We start from the raw sequence: 17,991 nt of genomic DNA, 5'->3' as shown, positions 1-17,991 counted from the left end.
ATGCGCGTTGGGGGGGGTGGTTCGATGGAGATCCCCCATTTTAGGGTGAGAGGGCGCAATTCTGTCGAAGCGCCTCAACTTCGGTTTAGCTTCGGTGAACCGTAGCTTTAGCTTGGCTGTTTTTTTTTTTTTTTTTTTTTTTTTTTTCCTTAATGACGCAGCAACGGGGGGCATTTTTCACGATGCACAAACTTTGTACCTTCAGAGGGTACATCACTCCAAGTTGTTTTTCGATTGTGTCCTTTTTTTGGTTCCTTTCCCTCTGCGTTTGTGCCACTGGGCGGCGGGGACATGTTTGCCAAACACATATAACTGTATTTTTTCCTACGCGCGGCAGTGTGCACCCAAATGGGTACATGTCGGTTAGCCCATAAAACAAACAGGTGGATAGCGGCGGATGCGCTTGCACACTTTGTTAGCTTTTTTAATCTTTTTAAGAAAGCGCACATGGGGGGTAGGAACAAACTTACGATGCCTTCTTTTCCAATTTGTGCGTTTTACCTATTTGCGTGTGTTTTTCACTATATTTTATTTATTTTTTTTTTTTTTTCGTTCGCTGCGTGCGCCTCCAACTAGCGCTACATTTTTTCACTTCTTTTTTTTTTTTTTTTTTTTCCATTCTTCATTTTCGCGTAACTCTTTTCACATGTTTAAGCAGCGTTTATTTGTAAAAAAAAAAAAAAAAAATGGCCTTTCTTTAATGCGAGAATATTGTGTATATATTTATTCTTGCTACGCCCCCGCATTACATATATATATGTATATTGGGAGGAGGGAATGTTTAGTTCCTACCTTCTTGGCTGACTTCATTTCCCCGTTATTTGCGTGGCCTCGCATGGATGGGCGGAACAAGGTGAACGTCGCCAGCATATATTATCCATGTGGCACATCGCGTGCGTCATTTGATGATCTCTCTCCCCACCCATGCGGTTTAGTGACTCGTCGACCGAGCCTTGAGACTGTGAATTCATATATGTATATAAAATATACTTTACGAATTTGCTGCACTTGATCGGACTTGCCGATTGTGCCTTCACTTCGGTGCGATCTTCCGTCCAGCAGAGTGTTCATTTGTGTTGTTACTGTATCGTAACAGGAGCGTTGTATACAACGATGGTGGGGTGACGTCAGCCAATGGGGGCAAGGAGGCACAAACCACATATTGCGCTTGTAACCGCCCAACTGCTCTCGTATGTATATAATATTGTATGCATACAAAATTTTTCATACATGCCACCGAGCATTCCCTAAATTTGTAACCATACCTAATTTGATCGCCAAGTTTTTAATTAAACCTCGCCACCTGCCCCCCTAACTTTGCGCTTACCTACGCTTTGCTTTGCTCTGTTTTTTTTTTTTTTTTTTTTTTTTATTTATTTTTTTTCTCAGCTTTTTTTACTTCATCTACAACTCCCCAACCGTCATCCATTTTTAGCTGATTAATTTTTTTTTTTTTTTTTGTAATTACTATAATATTTGTATATATTTTCGCCAAAAAAAGGAATCCTCCATTTTTTTACTCATTTGAAGGAAAAAAAAAAAAAAAAGCCAACAATTTGAATCATCCTCCCCGCCAACCTATCGCAAGTTGTTGCCAAGCAAATTACCAAACAGATTATCTCCTGCCGTTGTACGAGAGATTTATCTGTACTGCTGGTCCCCATGTACCATTAAATATGTTTGTTCCCCCACCCCACCTGTGAACACTCGGCTATTTGGAACATTTTGAACAAAGGAAAGAAGTTAAACGGAACGGCCAAGTGATTGAGCAACCGAACGAAAAAAAAGAAAGAAAAAAAAAAAACGAAACTTCCCCTGTACAACTCTCTTCGCTTTAATTCTCACAATTTTCTCACAAAAAAAAAAAAAAAAAAATTTTATTTATTTATTTTTTTTTTTTACACAAAAGGGAGGTCACCTTCCTGTGGCCATTTCCTGCCTCTACTTCCTCCGCCTTTCCCCCCGTCTCCCTTTTTAAGAGAAGCGAATCCGTGTGCATCATAAACCTTTTCCATATACCCAATAAAAAAAAATAATAAAATAATTTCCCCCAAACTGCCGCACAGTAGCATATACATACTCGAACGTGTGCAGGGAAAACCCCCTCCACCACCACCCCGTGAACACCCACACACTCGAAATGTATAACCCCCCACGTGTAATAATTCGGACACACACTGTTGTACTTCACCTACCGTTACGCTTTTCGAGGTCATCACGTGCACCTGTGACTATTTAAGAAGAGCTCTTCGAGAAAATTTGCCTTACCAACCATGTCACGACGTTAAGTGGAAGGAAAGCTTCATTGCTGTTGAGTTTGCCATTCGTGTCGAGTTGGGCATCCGCGCCAATTTGGAAGGAATGCCAACTCTGCAACTGTGATCCCCGCGAAGCTGGCTATAGTTCCTCACCCCAACCGACTGCATCGAAGGAACAGGTGCCTTGCGCAGCAGGTGTACGTCCTTCAGGAGGTGTGCTTATTCATACATGTGCTATGCACACATATATGTGCCAAGCCAAGTGATCAGCGCGCGTTAGACACGTCGAACAGCTCTCCAGACATGTGAATCGATTCATGGTACCAGGTCTTCCGCGTGATACAGCTAAAGAGTGCCCCCGTCTGGCACGTGAGGGAAATTCAGGTCGTCGCTGAGATGTAGCTGTGCGGAAAGAGCTAATGTGTACTCACCGTGGGTCTGCCCTAGCACGATTGCACGTCAGTACAATTGCACGTCAGTACAATTGCACGTCAGTACCATCACACGCATGTATGTGTAAGGGCACCCGAACGAGCGACTCGCAGCCCTGCGAAGCCTGCCCGGTCAAGCCTGTCCCCCGCCGGGCGTCCGTCTGTCGTACCCCGGCCCACTTTCGTGACACCTGCATAAGCGTAAAATGCAAGACGCAGAAAGGAAAAAAGAAAAAATGAAATTTAAGTTAAGCTGCGGGGAGAAAAAGAACCTCATCAGTGTGAGCATTAGGAAAAATGACTTAAGTGCCAAGAGCAATCACACAAATGGGAGCAACAGCCCCCATGTGAGCAATGCCAACACGCCGAGCAACAGCAGTAGTGGGGTGGCTAAGAGAAGCCCTTTGGAAAAAGGCCCCGTAAAAGGTGTGTCCAAAAATATCCAAATAAACCTCGCGGGGTCCAAGGGAATTACGCAAACAAGTGGGATAACCACCAATCGAGTAAACCCCTTAAACTCCAACAGTTCTGTAATAAAAGACAACAGTAGCAGCAGTAGTGTTAGTCATGCGAAGCAGGTCGGCGGTAATGTCAGCTCCCCCGGGAAGGCAACCACCCCGAACAAAGCTAGCAGCGACAGCAAGTTCTACAGCTCGAACGTCACCCCCCACGAAACCACAACCTTCAACGATAGTCTAAACCTGAACGACAGCATAAGCTTAAACGAAAGCTTAAGCGTCAGCGAAAGCGCCAACCTGAACGGTAGCTTGAACCTGAACGACGGAGGCACCAACTGTGAAAACCTGAACGGCACTGGAAATAGCGAATACATCAGTAGCGGTGGAAGCGGCGTTGGGGTAAACGCAGCAAACGCTGCAAATGTCACAAACATGCCAAGCGGCGGAGGGGTGCAAGGACGCCACGGAAACAAGTCCCTCCTGAAAAGTAACCTAAAAATCTACTACAAAAATGAGTCAATCCCCTTTTCGTTCCTTTACCATAAAATCCTGACGATACTAAAGTCGCACTACACTAACCATATTACGAACAACCCAGGCGTGGCAAATAAAGGCATATCATTTTTCCACATAGAAAACATGTTAATAAATTTGGGGTTCAAAGGGGTGGACATAAGTAACCATTCTTTGCTAAGCTCCTTGGCTTCATCGAAGCAAATAAAAGTTGACTTGAATGAAAAAAGAATTTGCTACATGAATCCCTACGTAGACGTAACAAGCGTCAGTTCCTTGTTAAACAAAATAAACAAACATGGGTTTCTGTACGGGTACGAAATTAATGATGATTTAATTAACACCAATAAAAATATTTACAAATGGATTAACACTCTGCTTTATGAAAAGAAAGTTCGCTGCATACGATCGAATAACAGCCATTTGAGAGGAAAATTAAAGTGCAAACATTTGCCATCCGTTTGTGATATTTATGCAAAAAATAAATGTGACAACTGCTTTTACAATTTAAAGGGATATATCTTCTTCCCTCTTTCGTATGAACACATAGAACAGCAGCGCTATTCCATCACCAACGATATTAAAAATCTGTGGGACGAAATTACGCTGCCCAACCTGGATGACATTTTAAAAGAATACAAATTGAAGTCCACCAACAAAGTTTTCGTGCATGACAATGCCCCCAAGAGGAAAATCAAGGAGGACAAGTTTGCGCCCGTCGTTAAGAAAATGAAACGCATTTACAACACCCATTTGTTCACGGCCGACGAGATTAAAAGTGAGTTCATACAGAAGAAGTGATCACACCATCACAGCGGCAGATGTGAGAGACAGACTGAGAAGACGCGCCTTTCACCAAGTAGCCATTTTGTTACACCTATATCTGCATGCACACGTGTGTACTGCAAATGGGGGGAAAGAAAAAAAAAAAAAAAAAAAAAAACTGCACGAGTGTAATTTTACTCTTTAAAAATTGCACTTTGCTGGTGCAGCCTGCTTTGTTTGATAAATTGGCTAGCTGGATTGCTATACATACGTGTGTGTGTGTGTGTGTGTTTTTTTTTTTTTTTTTTTTTTTTTGCCAGCTAGCCATTTCAGCGCAGAAAAAAACATTCATTTAGAAAAAAAAAAGTGTTTATTTTGCGCTGCCATCCGGACAGGGCGACAAAATAGTAGTAACGCTTGCACGTCCGTTGCCTCTTCCCCCCGTCCTTCTTTTTTCTTTTTTTTTTTGTGTTTCGTTGAAATGTATGCATTACGTGTGCTGTATACCTACCCATACCTGCATACAACCATTTGAATGAAAATGCTGTTTTGTAATTTTTTTTAAACTAAACTTTACCTCTTCAAAAGTCAAAGAAGGTGGTCTCCTCACCCCCGCCTGGGGGTCAGGAGCAGGAATCTTTTCCTTTTTCTCCGCATGAGAAAAAAGGACGAACACCAGCACAAAATAGGATGCACATTGAAGATGGCTACATATGTGCACATTACATGGAGGATTAAAAAAAACATTCTCCCATTTTGCTGCTTATGGACGGACAAAAAAAAAAAAAAAAAAGAAATTATATGTGCGGTGCGTGTGCAATTCTGCATTGTCCAAATGGGCAGTGCATAGGATAGTGTGGCTCCCGTTCGGGGTGATTACAGCGGGTTAGTATTCAACGCAGCTTCGCTGCAGTTGGAGGCAGCTTCTTCCTCTTTTTCGCTGCCGCTGCCGCTCCATCCCTATCGGAACAAATCGAAGATGAGCAAAAACAGGGAGGTGCAGACCAGGACGAAGAAGATGAGCGAGTTCATGCTTTTCTTGTTTTGAATTTTACTGAGGTAGGTATTCCCTTGGGCCACGTTCTCTATGCTCTCCTCCATCACGTGCTCTATCATGCTCAGGTTCTCATTTTGTTCATATATCTTTGTAACAAATATGTTCATTAATTTGCTTATTTTGGCTATTTTGCTTTTCGTTTCCATGATGTAGGTGTTTTCTTCCTTTTCGAAGAGGTCCACGTACTTTTTGAACTCCAACTGTTGGTTGGTGCTTAGGGTGTAATTATGACTACTGCTCTGGGGGGGGAGGAATTCCCCCTTTCCCCTTTCCGCCTCTTCCTCTTCAATATAGTTGTACGTATCGAATTTGACTCTCTTTTCCCTTCGCTTTCTCACAGTTGCGTTTTTCACGAGGCCCTCCTTCCCAATGATTTGCTGCTTTTCCCCTTCGTCCAAAAGGTAATTTTCACATTTCTCCCTTTCTTCGTGGTGACCAAGTTTATTTTCTCCATTTTGGTACTCCCCAGTGTTGTTGCTCTTGATGGAGGTACCGAAGCGGTGATAATTTGTGTGCGCCTCTTGGTGGGAGGTGCCTCCTCCATGCGGTGGGCCCAAAAGCGTGTCAGGTTTTCTAAAATGGCTGTCACACGAATTGGTGCCGTATATGTAACGGTTCAATCTGTTCAGGTAATCAAAGTTGCACTTGATGCCCTTCACGTCGTAGAAGCAAAAGTTCGTGTACCGATTCAACTTCAAGTGGTAGCTACTTAAGTTGTGTTCATACTTATTAATAATGTCAATGAAAATACCGAGGAGGCTATTTAGGCAACACAGCACGTGCTTCTGTATTTCCGTCTCTGTTTTCGGTTTTAAAAGGTTAATGTCTTCCGATATTTTGTTGACAGCGTAGAGTAAATTGCCTTTACTTTTGACCCTCGTCTTTTTCTCCTTCACGTGTATGCTTCGAGGGACTGTGAGGCTGTACTGCTTCAGCGTGTTGTTATCTATGTAGTCACAGTTGGCTAGCAGGTTTGTGTATATTTTGCTGCTCTGGATAAGAAACTCGTCCTTACACTTTATTTCCCTGCGCGTGAGGGACACGCCTTTGTCGCGCTTCCTGCATAAGCACAGGAACTCGTCTGAGCGATCCATTTTGGGGAGTTGCCACTCGTTTCGCCAACTGCGCGCGCGCGTTTGCCACCCTCATTTTTACCGCTTCGCATTGCCGCTTTTCTGCTAAAAATGGCCCTCAGTGGGACTTCTCATGGGAATCAATTTATTCACGAAAAAAATTGCAAAAAAAAAAAAAAAAAAAAAAAAATTCACAGCAGTGAGGATAACCCACCGGTGAGCAACATTACCGAGGTTAACACGTTTGTTTAAAAAAAAAAAAAATCGGTCGGGGTGGGGTTGGCATTATATATGCCCCATGTCGTTACGTAAAAAAAAAAAAAAAAAAAAGGGAATATGCCCCCCAGATGGAAGGATGTATTTGCCTGTTCATGCTTAACATCCGAACGACATTGCAAAAGGGGAGAAAAGTGTGGCGTTTCCGTGGCGCTAAGCTGTCACAGGAGGAGGGAGGGGAAAACTCTCCCTGACCATGTGTATGGGCATACTTACCCTGCTGAGTGGGAAAACCCCAATGAATGGCCGCCCTACCCCAAATCGAGCATCTTCCCGCGCAACACACAAATGGACTTCCTGCACACGTCACGCATATACTCGTTGTACCCCTCGTCGGCATACATTTTATTTTTGGCGGCGTAATTCAACAAACGCTGGTAATGCTGGATGGCCTGCACAACGAAGGTCTTGTCGTCCACTGTGGACAGCGTTTTGCAGACGTAAAAGTATATATCGAAGTAGGATTTTTTTTCTTCCTCACTTTGGAAGGAAGCAGGGTTGGTGGAGTGCTCCTCCCCTTCCCTGTCAATCTGGTAGGTACTCAAAAAGAAGAGGTAATATTTCACAATTTGTAGGATTAGTCCCTTCTCCTGCCCTGTGAGGGATCCCCCGATGTGATCATCGAAGTGTAGGTTCCTGTTCCTGTTAAGGTCATTCACGTGCATGTTATCGATAAGGGTGTTGCATTTTACGCAGATGAAAATGTCCTTCAGGATGAGTGCACATTTGAGAGCCATCTCTCGTCGATAGGACAAGTACTGCTCGTGTGTTATTTGCGCCAAGGGGGCACTAATACAATTTAGCATCTCCCTGCAGTTGTGCATGTACTCCTCATACGACTTGGTAAAGAAGTTAAAGTAAAAGTAGGACTCACTTGAATTCAGGAGGATATCTAAGTGTAATGTTGTCTCGTTTTGTAGGGAGAAATATGTGAGCGTTTTTTTTTTATATTTTTTTACCTTCTTAAATAAAAACTGTACTTCTTCAAAGTTGTGGCATAGGTAATGTGCATGTTCGCAGTGCCCTATGCAGGTGGACTGTTCCCCTTTTGGGGGGATCCCCACAGAAGGGAGGTTCCACTTCTCAGATTGTTGGTCAGCCCTACCCTTGGAGAAACCTCTATACAGCTTTTTCATCTTATCTGTGGCTAACTTACCATACTCTGCGTCGTCAAAATTGCAGACTTCAAATTGCATATGGGGGAGGTTAACTTTTTCAAATTGGAAGATTTGGAGGAAATCCGCGGCGTGGTCCTCGTCCAGCTGGATATTTACCCAAGGGGGGGCATCACTTTTCACTGAAGTAGAGCCGATTAGTGTTGTCGATTCTGCTTCTGTGGCGCTTGGGCAAGTGTCCACCCGTGTAAATTCCTCCCAAATTTGGGAGAATATTTCCCCCACAAAACCATCCACTTGTTTTACCTTCCCCCGAAGGAATGTAGAAAAGGACATTTGCTCATTCGCCCCAAGGAGGACAGACTGACTCTGTCCAATTTCCCCCTCCGCCTCTTCATCCACGTCAAAGTTGAAAATATTACTGTGCACTATTTGTTCTCGTATAAACTGGTAAGCGATGTTGCTATCGCCCACGAGGGAGAAATTATCTCCAAGCAGTTTCGATGGAATTTTCTCTCGACGTGAATAATGAGTGGGCTCCCCATTTGGCATAGTCTTCAAATCAGGGGTGCTCACCCGTATGGTGCTTTCCAGGAAGGTAGCTACTCCAAGGTCATCCTTCCCCTGGTCAATGACGCTAGGGCGAATGCAAATTTTGTTCCTGTGGAAGTACTCCCTAGGGTGGATTTTCCCCACTTCTCTGCAACTCCTTGTCGTGTTTTCCTCTTTTCCTACATTCTCTTTTTTCCTCCCCATTGGGTGACCACCCACATGTGTGTTGCTCCTGCCACCACACCCTTGAAGCAACGAACGAATGGTCCGCTTGACCTCGTCCATGCGTCTATAAATTTGGCACGCCCTTACGTAGGTGTCGTTGTCTCCTCCTCCATTTTTTGCATAACGCAAATAATTATGTTTCAAATAGAGGATGTAAATCTCGAGCAAGTTCCTATACGCCATGTACTTGTACCGGTGCGAAAGTTTTTTTTTTTTTTTTTCTCCCTTGAATTGATGAAATAGCTTGCTCACGTCTTTGGCCATGTAGAGGGAAAACAAAACAAGGTGCTCGTAAATGCTAAGAAGGTGCAAATCCATGAAAAGGTAGATGCATTCGTTTATGCTGTCGAAAAGGGATGTGGTTGTTTCCATTATTTTGTCTAGCTTTTTCTCCATCTGGGTGTTGATCCTTTTCTCTTCACCGACATAACTGGCGTCCACATAAAAGTGGCAGTCCTGTTGTGTTAACTCCTCATTCAGGTAGACAAGTTCATCACAAGGGGGGCTCTCCTTGGGGGTTCCCACTACGGGCTCTTCCTTCACCATGGGAGGCATCGACCTGCACTCCTTCCTCACCTCTTCTATGTCACTCCTCAGGAGGAAGGAGTGCAGATCGATACTTTTCATCGCAAGGAAAGTGGATGCCGTGAAGAAGTTAAACTCGATGAACACTTGGTTGATGTGCTGGATAATGTTTACCATGTCTTGGAAGGAGTTGTACTTTTTTCTCTCTTCCTCTCTGTTAGCCGTTGCTTTTCCCGCGTCTGCCCCTTTTCCCTCCGGCGCACCCCCTCCCTGGTGAGCACACTGGATGAAGAAAAAACTGTGCGTTAGGAAGAACAAGCAGGAGTGGGCGTCCCCTTCCCGTTTACAATTCAACCCCACGATCTTACACACACGGGAGAGGAGCCTTGCCACAGATACGTCGAACCTCAGGTAGACCTTTCCGTCTACGCACACGTAGTGCTCAATTTCTTTGTCCTTAAAGTGTGGGAAGGAAACCAGGAGGAGGAAGAGGCTGACGTGTAGGTGCTGCTTTCCCGTTTCGTCACTTATGAGGTGCATGTGATAAAAGCAGAGCGCGAGGTACAGCAGGCTGAAATGGAAGGCCCACCGTCCCCTTCGCGCAGAGGGGCAATCGCCACTGCTGCTAACGTCGCTCTGCTCCGTTTTGTCCTCCTCCTCTCGAATGGGTTTACCCCTACCCTCCTTCATACCCCTCAGCAGCAGAGATATGCACATGTGGAATCCCTCCATTAGGTCCTCACACAGTTGTGAAAAGTTACATTTCTTGTCCACCTGACTGGCGTCGTTGTTCTCTTCCGCTGTTAACGCGTCTGGTAGTCTTTCCCTCAGGTCATCCCCACCATCCAGTGTACTCCACCCATCCCGCTGGTACGACATTTCCTCCCTTTTGAAATTTTCCCCATTTTTGCTTTCGGTTAGTTTTTTCTTTATCTTATGTATATTTTCTTCGATAATTTTTTTTTTTTTCTTTTCCTGCTTCAGCTCTGCCCCTCGTTTGGCCTCTTCACTCTTCGCAATAATTTTATTTACCAGCAGGATGAAAGGAATTAAATAATTGCTGACCAGGTCGTTGGTCTTAATCTCCTGCAGTTGTTTTAATTGGCGTAATTTCTCGCGTAGAAGATCCTCCTCTACGTCTCCCCATGGAATTGAGTTCATCGTGACGAAAAAAAGGAGGTTATCCCACAGGGGGAAGAAAAGTTACGCATAGAGAAGCGTAGCAAAAAGCAGCGTATTCATTTTCATACGTGTGTTTTGCTCTGCTGCGCTAACGCGCCAGGCATAAAAATGGTGTTAAAAAAAAATCACAAAAAAGGAAAGTCCATTTGTACATATGCGTGGGGAGACCCCGTCACGTATGCGTTGCTTGCCTGTGCGGCCAAAAAAAAAATGGCGGGAGTTGTCGTCCCTAGGCGCAATCTTGCATAGGGTGTTGTAAAACAGATGGTGTGATGAGAGCTAGCCATTTAGTGCACTTCCACCCGCAAGGCGAGTTAAAAAGGGGGCAAATCAACATACACGCTTAAAACGCTTCGCGCAGCGGCAAAAGTGTAGGGGTGACTATCCCAGTTCTACACCTGCATTTAGGTGTAAGTCCTGCACGCGTGCTTGGTAAGCTTGTCCTCTTTGCCTGTCCGCTTCTCCCTCTGCAGTTCACACGTGGGTCTCGATAAACCTGTTTAAAAAGGCACAAATGGAAAGGTGCTTCTCCTGCTTGCACACTTTGCTCGTCTCGAAACGGATCTCCCCGCGGGCCTACAAAAGTGAAAGCCGTTTCGTGTGAGAATATTTTGGAAGGAGAAAATAAGAAAAAAAGGAGATAGAACCTATCACCAAAGGGGATGATATAATGATGAGTAACGTAGGTAATTCACCCCCCCACGCATGCACACAACTGAATTGTTGTCCACCCTTGTAGGGAGGTAATCCGTCCCCACTCAGGGTATATGCCCATGCAGGTGTGTACCTTCTTCACTTGTTTTAGGCGAAAAATTAGGAGAGACACAAAAGTGGGATGGTAATACATAACAAGGTAGACTAATTCTAAATTTTGCAGAAAATACTTATGTCTTTTCCCCCTTTTGTGGGTTGCTTCTTTAGCCTTTATTGTGCCTTCGCCTTCTGTGTTTACTCCAACTTCGACTTCAAATTTCAGGTTGAGGAGGGATGCAATGAGGCAATCCTGCAGGGAGAAGGGGATGGAGAGGGCGGTGATGAAGTGGCGGCTTATCACATCGCTGCAACTATACCAACGGGAAGAAGTGGGGCAGTTGCTGCTTAATGCGTCCCTGCAGTTTAGGCCAACCTGCAGGAACAGAGCAGGGTGCTTGTCCAGGAGGGCGCCCAGAACGGAGGAATCAAAGCGTAGGAAGAGCAACGACGAAATGGTGAAAAGAACCTTAAGCGCGAGGAAAAACCCACGCTCGTCCGTTCGAAGGTGCCCAGAGCAAGCACTGAAGTAGTTGTGTTCAAAGAGGTAGAACTCTGAGTTGGAATCTTCTCTCTTTGGGGTCATCAAAAAGAACTTGTAGTAGTGAAAAAAAAAATTTACAGAAAAGGAAAGGATGCTACTTATATTGCGCGTGAACAGTTGATCGTCCCTCCTTTTGTTGTACTCGTCCTCACAGATGATGTAGACGAATGGCACTCCGTTCAGCTTGTCAATTGGTATGTTACATGGCAAAACCAAATCGTAATCTTTGTAAACAAAATTATGAACATGTTCATGAGGAAATTTCACAAATTTATCATTTTGAGCAATCTGCACTGACTCCACAACGTTAAAAATGCATCTGTTAAAAATGTCATACAGGATTTTTATGTGCACAACATTTTTCATGGTTGGGTCGAGTATGAGAAGAAAGAGCTTCGTAACAAACTGCTTGTTGTGTATGTATCGATCTGCATGCACGTTTTTCAAAATTAGGAGGAATGCCAGGAAATCCCTTTCCTCATCTACCCAGATGGTAAACAACTCCAGTAAGCTCAGAAAATCATCCACGTAGTGTCCATTTTCGAAAAGTAAATAATTGCAAAAGAGGTGCACCATTGAACTTAATTCCTTGTCAATTTTCTCCTTCAGCATTTTAAAGGATTCGCAAGATTTATTCAATTCTCCGAGGTGTGACTTTACATCTTTAAAGAATTCAATCACAACTTCGATCGCCCTTTTGATTTTTCCTATAATGGTGTGCAGTTCGCCTATGGGTAGGTTCTCCCCTTTGAGGGGGGTTCTCTCCCCTGTTGCGTCGACCTTTTCCCCCTTTGTTGCGTCGACCTCCTGCCCCTCCTGACTAATAAAATTAATCACATGTTCGATGTTGCTGCAGATGAGGGGGATGATCTGTCCGGAGGAGGTCCCCTCAAAAGGGGGAGTGTCCCCCCCCTTACCTTTCTCTCCCCCCATGTACTTCATCACCTTTTCTGCAAATAAGTAAAGCTCTACGTTCATATAGGATAATGGGGTTTTTAAAATGTCGACGCTTTTCTCATTTAGGAAGGAAAAGTTCAGACACGAGTAGACAGTGGAATAGAGGGTGTAGAGTACCTCCTTCTCCTCTTTCACCTTCACTTGCGAAAAAAGATATATAATGTTGGCATACAGTTTGTATACGCTCCTTTTGTCCAACACTTTTATGCAGCCTTGCTTCTTTATATATGCATTCAGATTGGTTTGGCACTTCATTGCGGTTACTCTGCTTTGGCTGTACGTTTCGATCACCTTGTTAAGTAAGTGGAAATACTCCTTCACGAAAAGGCTGCCACTCAGCTTTAGGAACGTGTTATTCAGCAGTAGTAGGGTCATGTCTACGCTTCTGCTGTTTAGAAGGAACTTCGCCTCCCGTGCAAGGCTTATCAGTTGGGAGGCTTTGTCCGGGGGGGGTTCATCCCCTTTGGGAAGTTCCCCCTTAGGGAGTTCCCCTTTAGGGTGTTCCCCTTTAGGAGGAGGGGGGGTTGCTCCATTAGGGGTATTTGCCCCTTTGGGAGGGGTTTTCCCTCCGTTGTGCTTCCCCACCCTCGTGTGCATCGCCTCCACCATTCGGATGTTCTCACTGAGTGCGTCAAAAAGGAGCTCCACCAAGCTGACGCGTTCTTCCTGGGAGTCTTCCTCCACGGGGGAGTCCTCATCTCCAGAGGAGCAATCTTCCCTGGAGGCATCCCCCTGGAGTATGTCTCCCCCAAACGGCACATCGAAGTCTTCCCTCTTTTCCCCCTCATGGGGAAACTCCTTAAAGCGCGGGGACAGGGGAGGATGTCCCCCTTTCTTTAGCCTCTTCTGCAAAAAATACATGTCCGCGTCAAAGCTGACGCTGTTCCCTTCACGAGGAAAAAAGGAGTTATCCACTATTTCCTTCTCATTTAAAAACGGTAGCATCTTCAGAAGGTACTCCAGGCACTCAAAGTAAATGTCGTTGATTCCGTCAGTGTTGTAGTTGCCCCCGGCATCTTCCGATCTGTCTGATCTGTTCGATCCGTCTGATCCATCCCAATTTGGCAACTCCCCCGTGTCGCTTAAACCTGGGGAGAGCTCCCCATCCCGTTTCTGCGAGGTGGGAAATTCTTCCCCTTTTCCATCCCCCTTAAACTTCTTTCCCCTCCTTTCCGTCACCTCCACCTTTTCATTCCATTCATTCACAAAATCGCAGTAATAAAAAATGATGGAGTTAACAAAAGGCATACACCTTTTTAAGTAAACCTGAGTCGACTCAGCTATTAAGCTGTTGACTAACCGGAGAGCAAATAACTGGAAAGAGTTGTCCGACCGGAGGAGTAAACAAATGAAACGAACACTAATGCACTTTGCGATTTTTAATTTTTCTCCTTCATGTAGATAGCTTGTATATCTGGACAGCTTTAAAATGTTTCCAAATTTGTCCTTGGTGTTATCACTGTTTTTTATCCTTCTCAGGATGGCCTTTATTTCTTGGCTTTTGCTCACATCGCTGTTTTCCTCCCCCATCTTCTGTTTTGCGTGCATTACTCTTAACTCGCCAGAGAGTGGGGAAGCGGAAGAACAACAGGGCGCACAAACAACGTTGTGACAAACAGCGTGGTGACAAAAAAAAAAAAAAAGTTACTTCTTCCCCTGGTGAGATACACAGAAGTAACCTCTTTCACAGAAAAAAGGTCAGTTGCGCCCACTCACAAAGTGGACGCGCTGTAATTATTTTTGCTTCTCCGTTAATGAAGTCAGCACGGTGAAGGAGAGCGGCGCTTTGACCCGCTTGGCTCTATTTTTATGAAAGGCAGATGATGCACGCTGAGCAGTGAACAAAGATGCAAACGGAAACGTCACAGATGTAAGAAGTAGGCCGGCACTGTCAAAGCATTGGAGGTTCCTTTTGGAGCTTCCATTTATGGGCTTCCCTTTGGGACTTGCACTTCCAACTACGCTTCTTCATCGTAAGGGTCCCTCGAACCCCTTGATCGCTTTTTTATTTTCCGGAAAAAAACAAAAAAAAAGGTGGGTTAAATGAGGAATAACGCCACAACAACAGGCATGCGCGCATGTGCCTGTACTCATATGGATGCCCCCCCGCTCGAGTTTGCAACTAAAACGCGGACACGAAACAACGTCCAACGGGCTGCTGTTCTAAGCACAGCTATGCAATTATTTCACCATTTGTATTTTTTTTTTTTTTTTTTTTTTTACCCATTCTCCGCTTCGGTTCCTTTGAACTGCAAGTTAAAACGAATAAGAAGGGCGGAAAATATTAAACACACCGGGGTAAGGGGCACTCCACGTGCGTCCCCTTTTTGTAAAAATTATCACAAATGGGGAGGCAGCGAAGCGGGTAGATTCTTCTATTTCTCACTTATTCGTTTTATTTGTATTATTTTATTTTATTTTTTTTTTTTTTTGCATAAGTTACCTTTTGTTGTTTTTCCCAAAGATAAACCCTTCGTGGGAGACCTGCATTTGTGTACGTTATTTTTATTATTTATTTTTTTTTGTAAATTACTCGGCCAGCACAGAAAAAAAACGCTCACATTTGACCATTGCATTTTTAGACTGCCTCAGACGCGACTTACATATTTGGGGAACCCTTTGCAAAACCAGGCATAGTTCCGGAAGCTTTTAGGAACACCTTTTACTCTTTATGGTGGGAAAAAAAAAGTTACAAATGGGTTGAGTTACGTGTGGTTTAGGTTTCCTTTTCCGTGTCGCTTCAACTTATCGTTGTGTTCCTCCTCCCCCGTGTGCAAAATGGGAGCTGCCTATGCTTACCCGTTAGCTGTGGACATCTAAGGGGGGAAAATAAGGGGAGTATCCATTTTATGTATTTTTTTTTTTTTTTTTTTTTTTTTTTTCAAGCCATTTTTAAAAAGGCCTTACCGTGAAGTAGTCACAGTCGACTTCCTTGCATTTGTCTGAAAGGGATTTTTAAAAAAACAGATAACGTGTAATCCTTCTACTGTTTTCACGTCATACATTTTGCCAATTTCTGTTCGCATGGAGTGGGGGAAAAATAAGTTTGCCTCTCCTGCTACCGTATAGGTCGTCCAAGCGTAAGGCTGAGTTCATCTCGAACACGACATCCTTCTTTTCGCACACCCCTGTAATGGTGAAAAAAAAAGGTGGGAGCTTCTTCAGCGTGACAACCGCGGTGTGTGTGTGTCTGTCTGTCTGTTGGGGGAAGTTCCCCTAACTGTTGAGCATATACAGCTCCCAACAGGGTGGTAAAAAAGTTCCCCCTTTTGACCTTGAACATTTGGAAACACTTCGTAGTTGTGGGGCAGCCTTCCGCTGACTTCCAAACGGGGGAAAAAAGTGCGCGCATGGGTGTGCAGCTACGTTGCTGTGTGGCGATGCCGCTCTTTCGTGCTTAAAGATAAAGGGGCGACAACGGAAGGCGCCTTTTTTTATCGTTTACTGTAAGACATTTTGATATAAATCTGAGGGGTAGAAATTGAGGTAGAAAAATGAACAAGCAAATTTGCGCTTTCTCAGAGGCATGCTAAGGGAGGCCCATTTTATTTGAGTAGCTGCCATTTCATTTTGTCTCCTCATGCATATGGCACACATTTGTTAACTCACCTTGGAGTTCCTCTGAACTGTCGCATTTTTGTACGAGGTGGACTCACACAGTGTGTACCCATCGGAGTTGAAAATTATGAAAACGCAGTTGCTTAAGGCGTTACACCTGATTTGGACGGGGCACACACAGACACAAGGGGGTGAGGTGGGGAAATATGTTCACAAGGAGAAATAATGCGGGGACTCGTTCCAATTCAAAATGTGCTGTATGCTTACTCCTGCTCGGCTTCATTCACGTCTATGTATTTTTTCCTAATCAGCGGTTTTTCGCACAGGGCATTTCTGCAAAAGGAGGAGGGGATTTTTCTCGTGAGAAAGGGCAAAAGGGGGCACTCTGCAACGTGTAGCTGCACGTCTGCACATTTTCCCCCTTTACATGTCCTCCACATGAAGGTACAGTTCCTCCTTTTCCTCTTCCCCTGTGGAATCGAGAGGGGGGGAAAATGAAGGAGGTGAGAAGGAGGACCCTGGTCCGAGTGGGGAAACGCATGCGCCTTCACAGGAACCCACGCTGTTCCACCCTTTTTCGAAAAAAACCTTGAAACTCAACATTCCAGGTGTTGTCGCCCCCTCTTCGGGCCTTTACGTTGTCTGCAGAAAGTGATAAACCAAGTGGGTCAAGCAATCAATAGCACACAAACATGTTAAGATAAAATGGCTTTCCTCCATTTTCTCCCATTTAATGGTGCGCGCAAAATGGTGAACAGGTCCTTTACGTACACATGGGGAATGCCTCCAACGCGTCCGACGTGCAGGTATATTTTACAACAAGTTTGTGGAAATCCTTTATCATGGATAGGACTCTAAACGTTTCGTCGTTCACCAGGATCTGGGGTGGGGGTGCATAAGTGGACAGTGGGAACATACGCAGAGTAAAAAAAAAAAAAAACACTTTAGTGAGCACCTCCACTCCACCGAAGCTCACACCAAATGTGAGGCTCAACCCAATTGTTCATGTTTACATCACAGCTGGGTTTCCCTTCACATAACATCTGAACAACCGGCAGGGTGTGCGGTGCATCTAAGGGGTCTGTGGGGGAGTTCACAATGGTACAAAGGAGTCATTGGGTTGGGGCATTTTCCAAGATGGGTCACTCGCAGATACATGCGAATATGTACGTCAGCCCGTAGTGGACACGCGTGACGCCATTTGTGAGGTAACTTTTTTTTATCAGAAAATGATCGACGGACGGATTTCCATAACTGGCGTCCAAAATGTGGACAGACTGAGCTCCTTCGCAATGTAGAGTTATCCTTTCCTTTAAATTCCCACTCCGTATTTTTACAGGGCCATTTGCAATTTCATCGTTTCGCTTTAGGCACAGAGACGTATAGCTACACAAGGTGGTGATTAGCACCACGAGAGGGATTATCCTTACGCGATTCATTTGGCGGAACAAAATGGGGAAGATCGTGGGGAGGCAAACAAGTGGGACAACTTATTCAGGCTGTTTAACTTAGTCAAGCGGTGTAACCTAGTCAAGATGTGCAGTTTACTCGAGAGAGACACCCAATAGAGAGAATTCATGAAAAGAAATTTGCTCCACATGGAGGGGGAAAATCCTACCTCATAAATAATGCGCATAATATTTACGATGTTGCAATATGCTGGCAAGTCCGTCACTGCTGGTGAGCTATGTGTAGGTACACAACGGGGGAAGTGTGTGTAGGGGGGAATCCAAAACGTCCAGCGCGTGCCTG

At 44.6% G+C, this 17,991-nt stretch overlaps 5 protein-coding genes across 5 annotated transcripts; 1 reads left to right on the top strand and 4 right to left on the bottom strand.

Moving 5' to 3' along the window:
* Window positions 1–2,895: 2,895 nt before the first annotated feature.
* Window positions 2,896–4,461, top strand: PCOAH_00043170 (Uncharacterized protein; the record flags this gene model as incomplete). Its single annotated transcript, XM_020061101.1, has 1 exon — window positions 2,896–4,461. One exon carries the CDS (start codon window positions 2,896–2,898, stop codon window positions 4,459–4,461), a length of 1,566 nt encoding a protein of 521 aa, XP_019916438.1.
* Window positions 4,462–5,385: 924 nt separating this feature from the next.
* On the bottom strand, window positions 5,386–6,576 carry PCOAH_00043160 (Uncharacterized protein; the record flags this gene model as incomplete). Its single annotated transcript, XM_020061100.1, has 1 exon — window positions 5,386–6,576. One exon carries the CDS (start codon window positions 6,574–6,576, stop codon window positions 5,386–5,388), a length of 1,191 nt encoding a protein of 396 aa, XP_019916147.1.
* A 506-nt stretch (window positions 6,577–7,082) lies between these two features.
* PCOAH_00043150 (Uncharacterized protein) lies at window positions 7,083–10,409 on the bottom strand (the record flags this gene model as incomplete). The annotated part of the gene is made up of 1 exon (XM_020061099.1): window positions 7,083–10,409. One exon carries the CDS (start codon window positions 10,407–10,409, stop codon window positions 7,083–7,085), a length of 3,327 nt encoding a protein of 1,108 aa, XP_019916903.1.
* A 495-nt stretch (window positions 10,410–10,904) lies between these two features.
* Window positions 10,905–14,229, bottom strand: PCOAH_00043140 (Uncharacterized protein; the record flags this gene model as incomplete). The annotated part of the gene is made up of 3 exons (XM_020061098.1): window positions 10,905–11,006; window positions 11,218–11,433; window positions 11,557–14,229. 3 exons carry the CDS (start codon window positions 14,227–14,229, stop codon window positions 10,905–10,907), a joined length of 2,991 nt encoding a protein of 996 aa, XP_019916598.1.
* A 625-nt stretch (window positions 14,230–14,854) lies between these two features.
* On the bottom strand, window positions 14,855–17,678 carry PCOAH_00043130 (Uncharacterized protein; the record flags this gene model as incomplete). The annotated part of the gene is made up of 14 exons (XM_020061097.1): window positions 14,855–14,930; window positions 15,285–15,348; window positions 15,481–15,497; window positions 15,589–15,623; window positions 15,744–15,809; window positions 15,956–16,003; window positions 16,127–16,148; window positions 16,291–16,396; window positions 16,507–16,572; window positions 16,667–16,709; window positions 16,828–16,881; window positions 17,011–17,119; window positions 17,253–17,320; window positions 17,453–17,678. The coding sequence occupies 14 exons, from the start codon at window positions 17,676–17,678 to the stop codon at window positions 14,901–14,903; spliced, it is 954 nt and encodes a 317-aa protein (XP_019916311.1).
* Between the last annotated feature and the right edge of the window lie 313 nt (window positions 17,679–17,991).

This window comes from Plasmodium coatneyi, chromosome 12 (genome assembly GCF_001680005.1).
Source record: "Plasmodium coatneyi strain Hackeri chromosome 12, complete sequence".
Classification (NCBI taxonomy): domain Eukaryota; phylum Apicomplexa; class Aconoidasida; order Haemosporida; family Plasmodiidae; genus Plasmodium; species Plasmodium coatneyi.
Note: the sequence above shows the minus strand (reverse complement) of the source record. Positions and strands in the feature narration are given on the sequence as shown.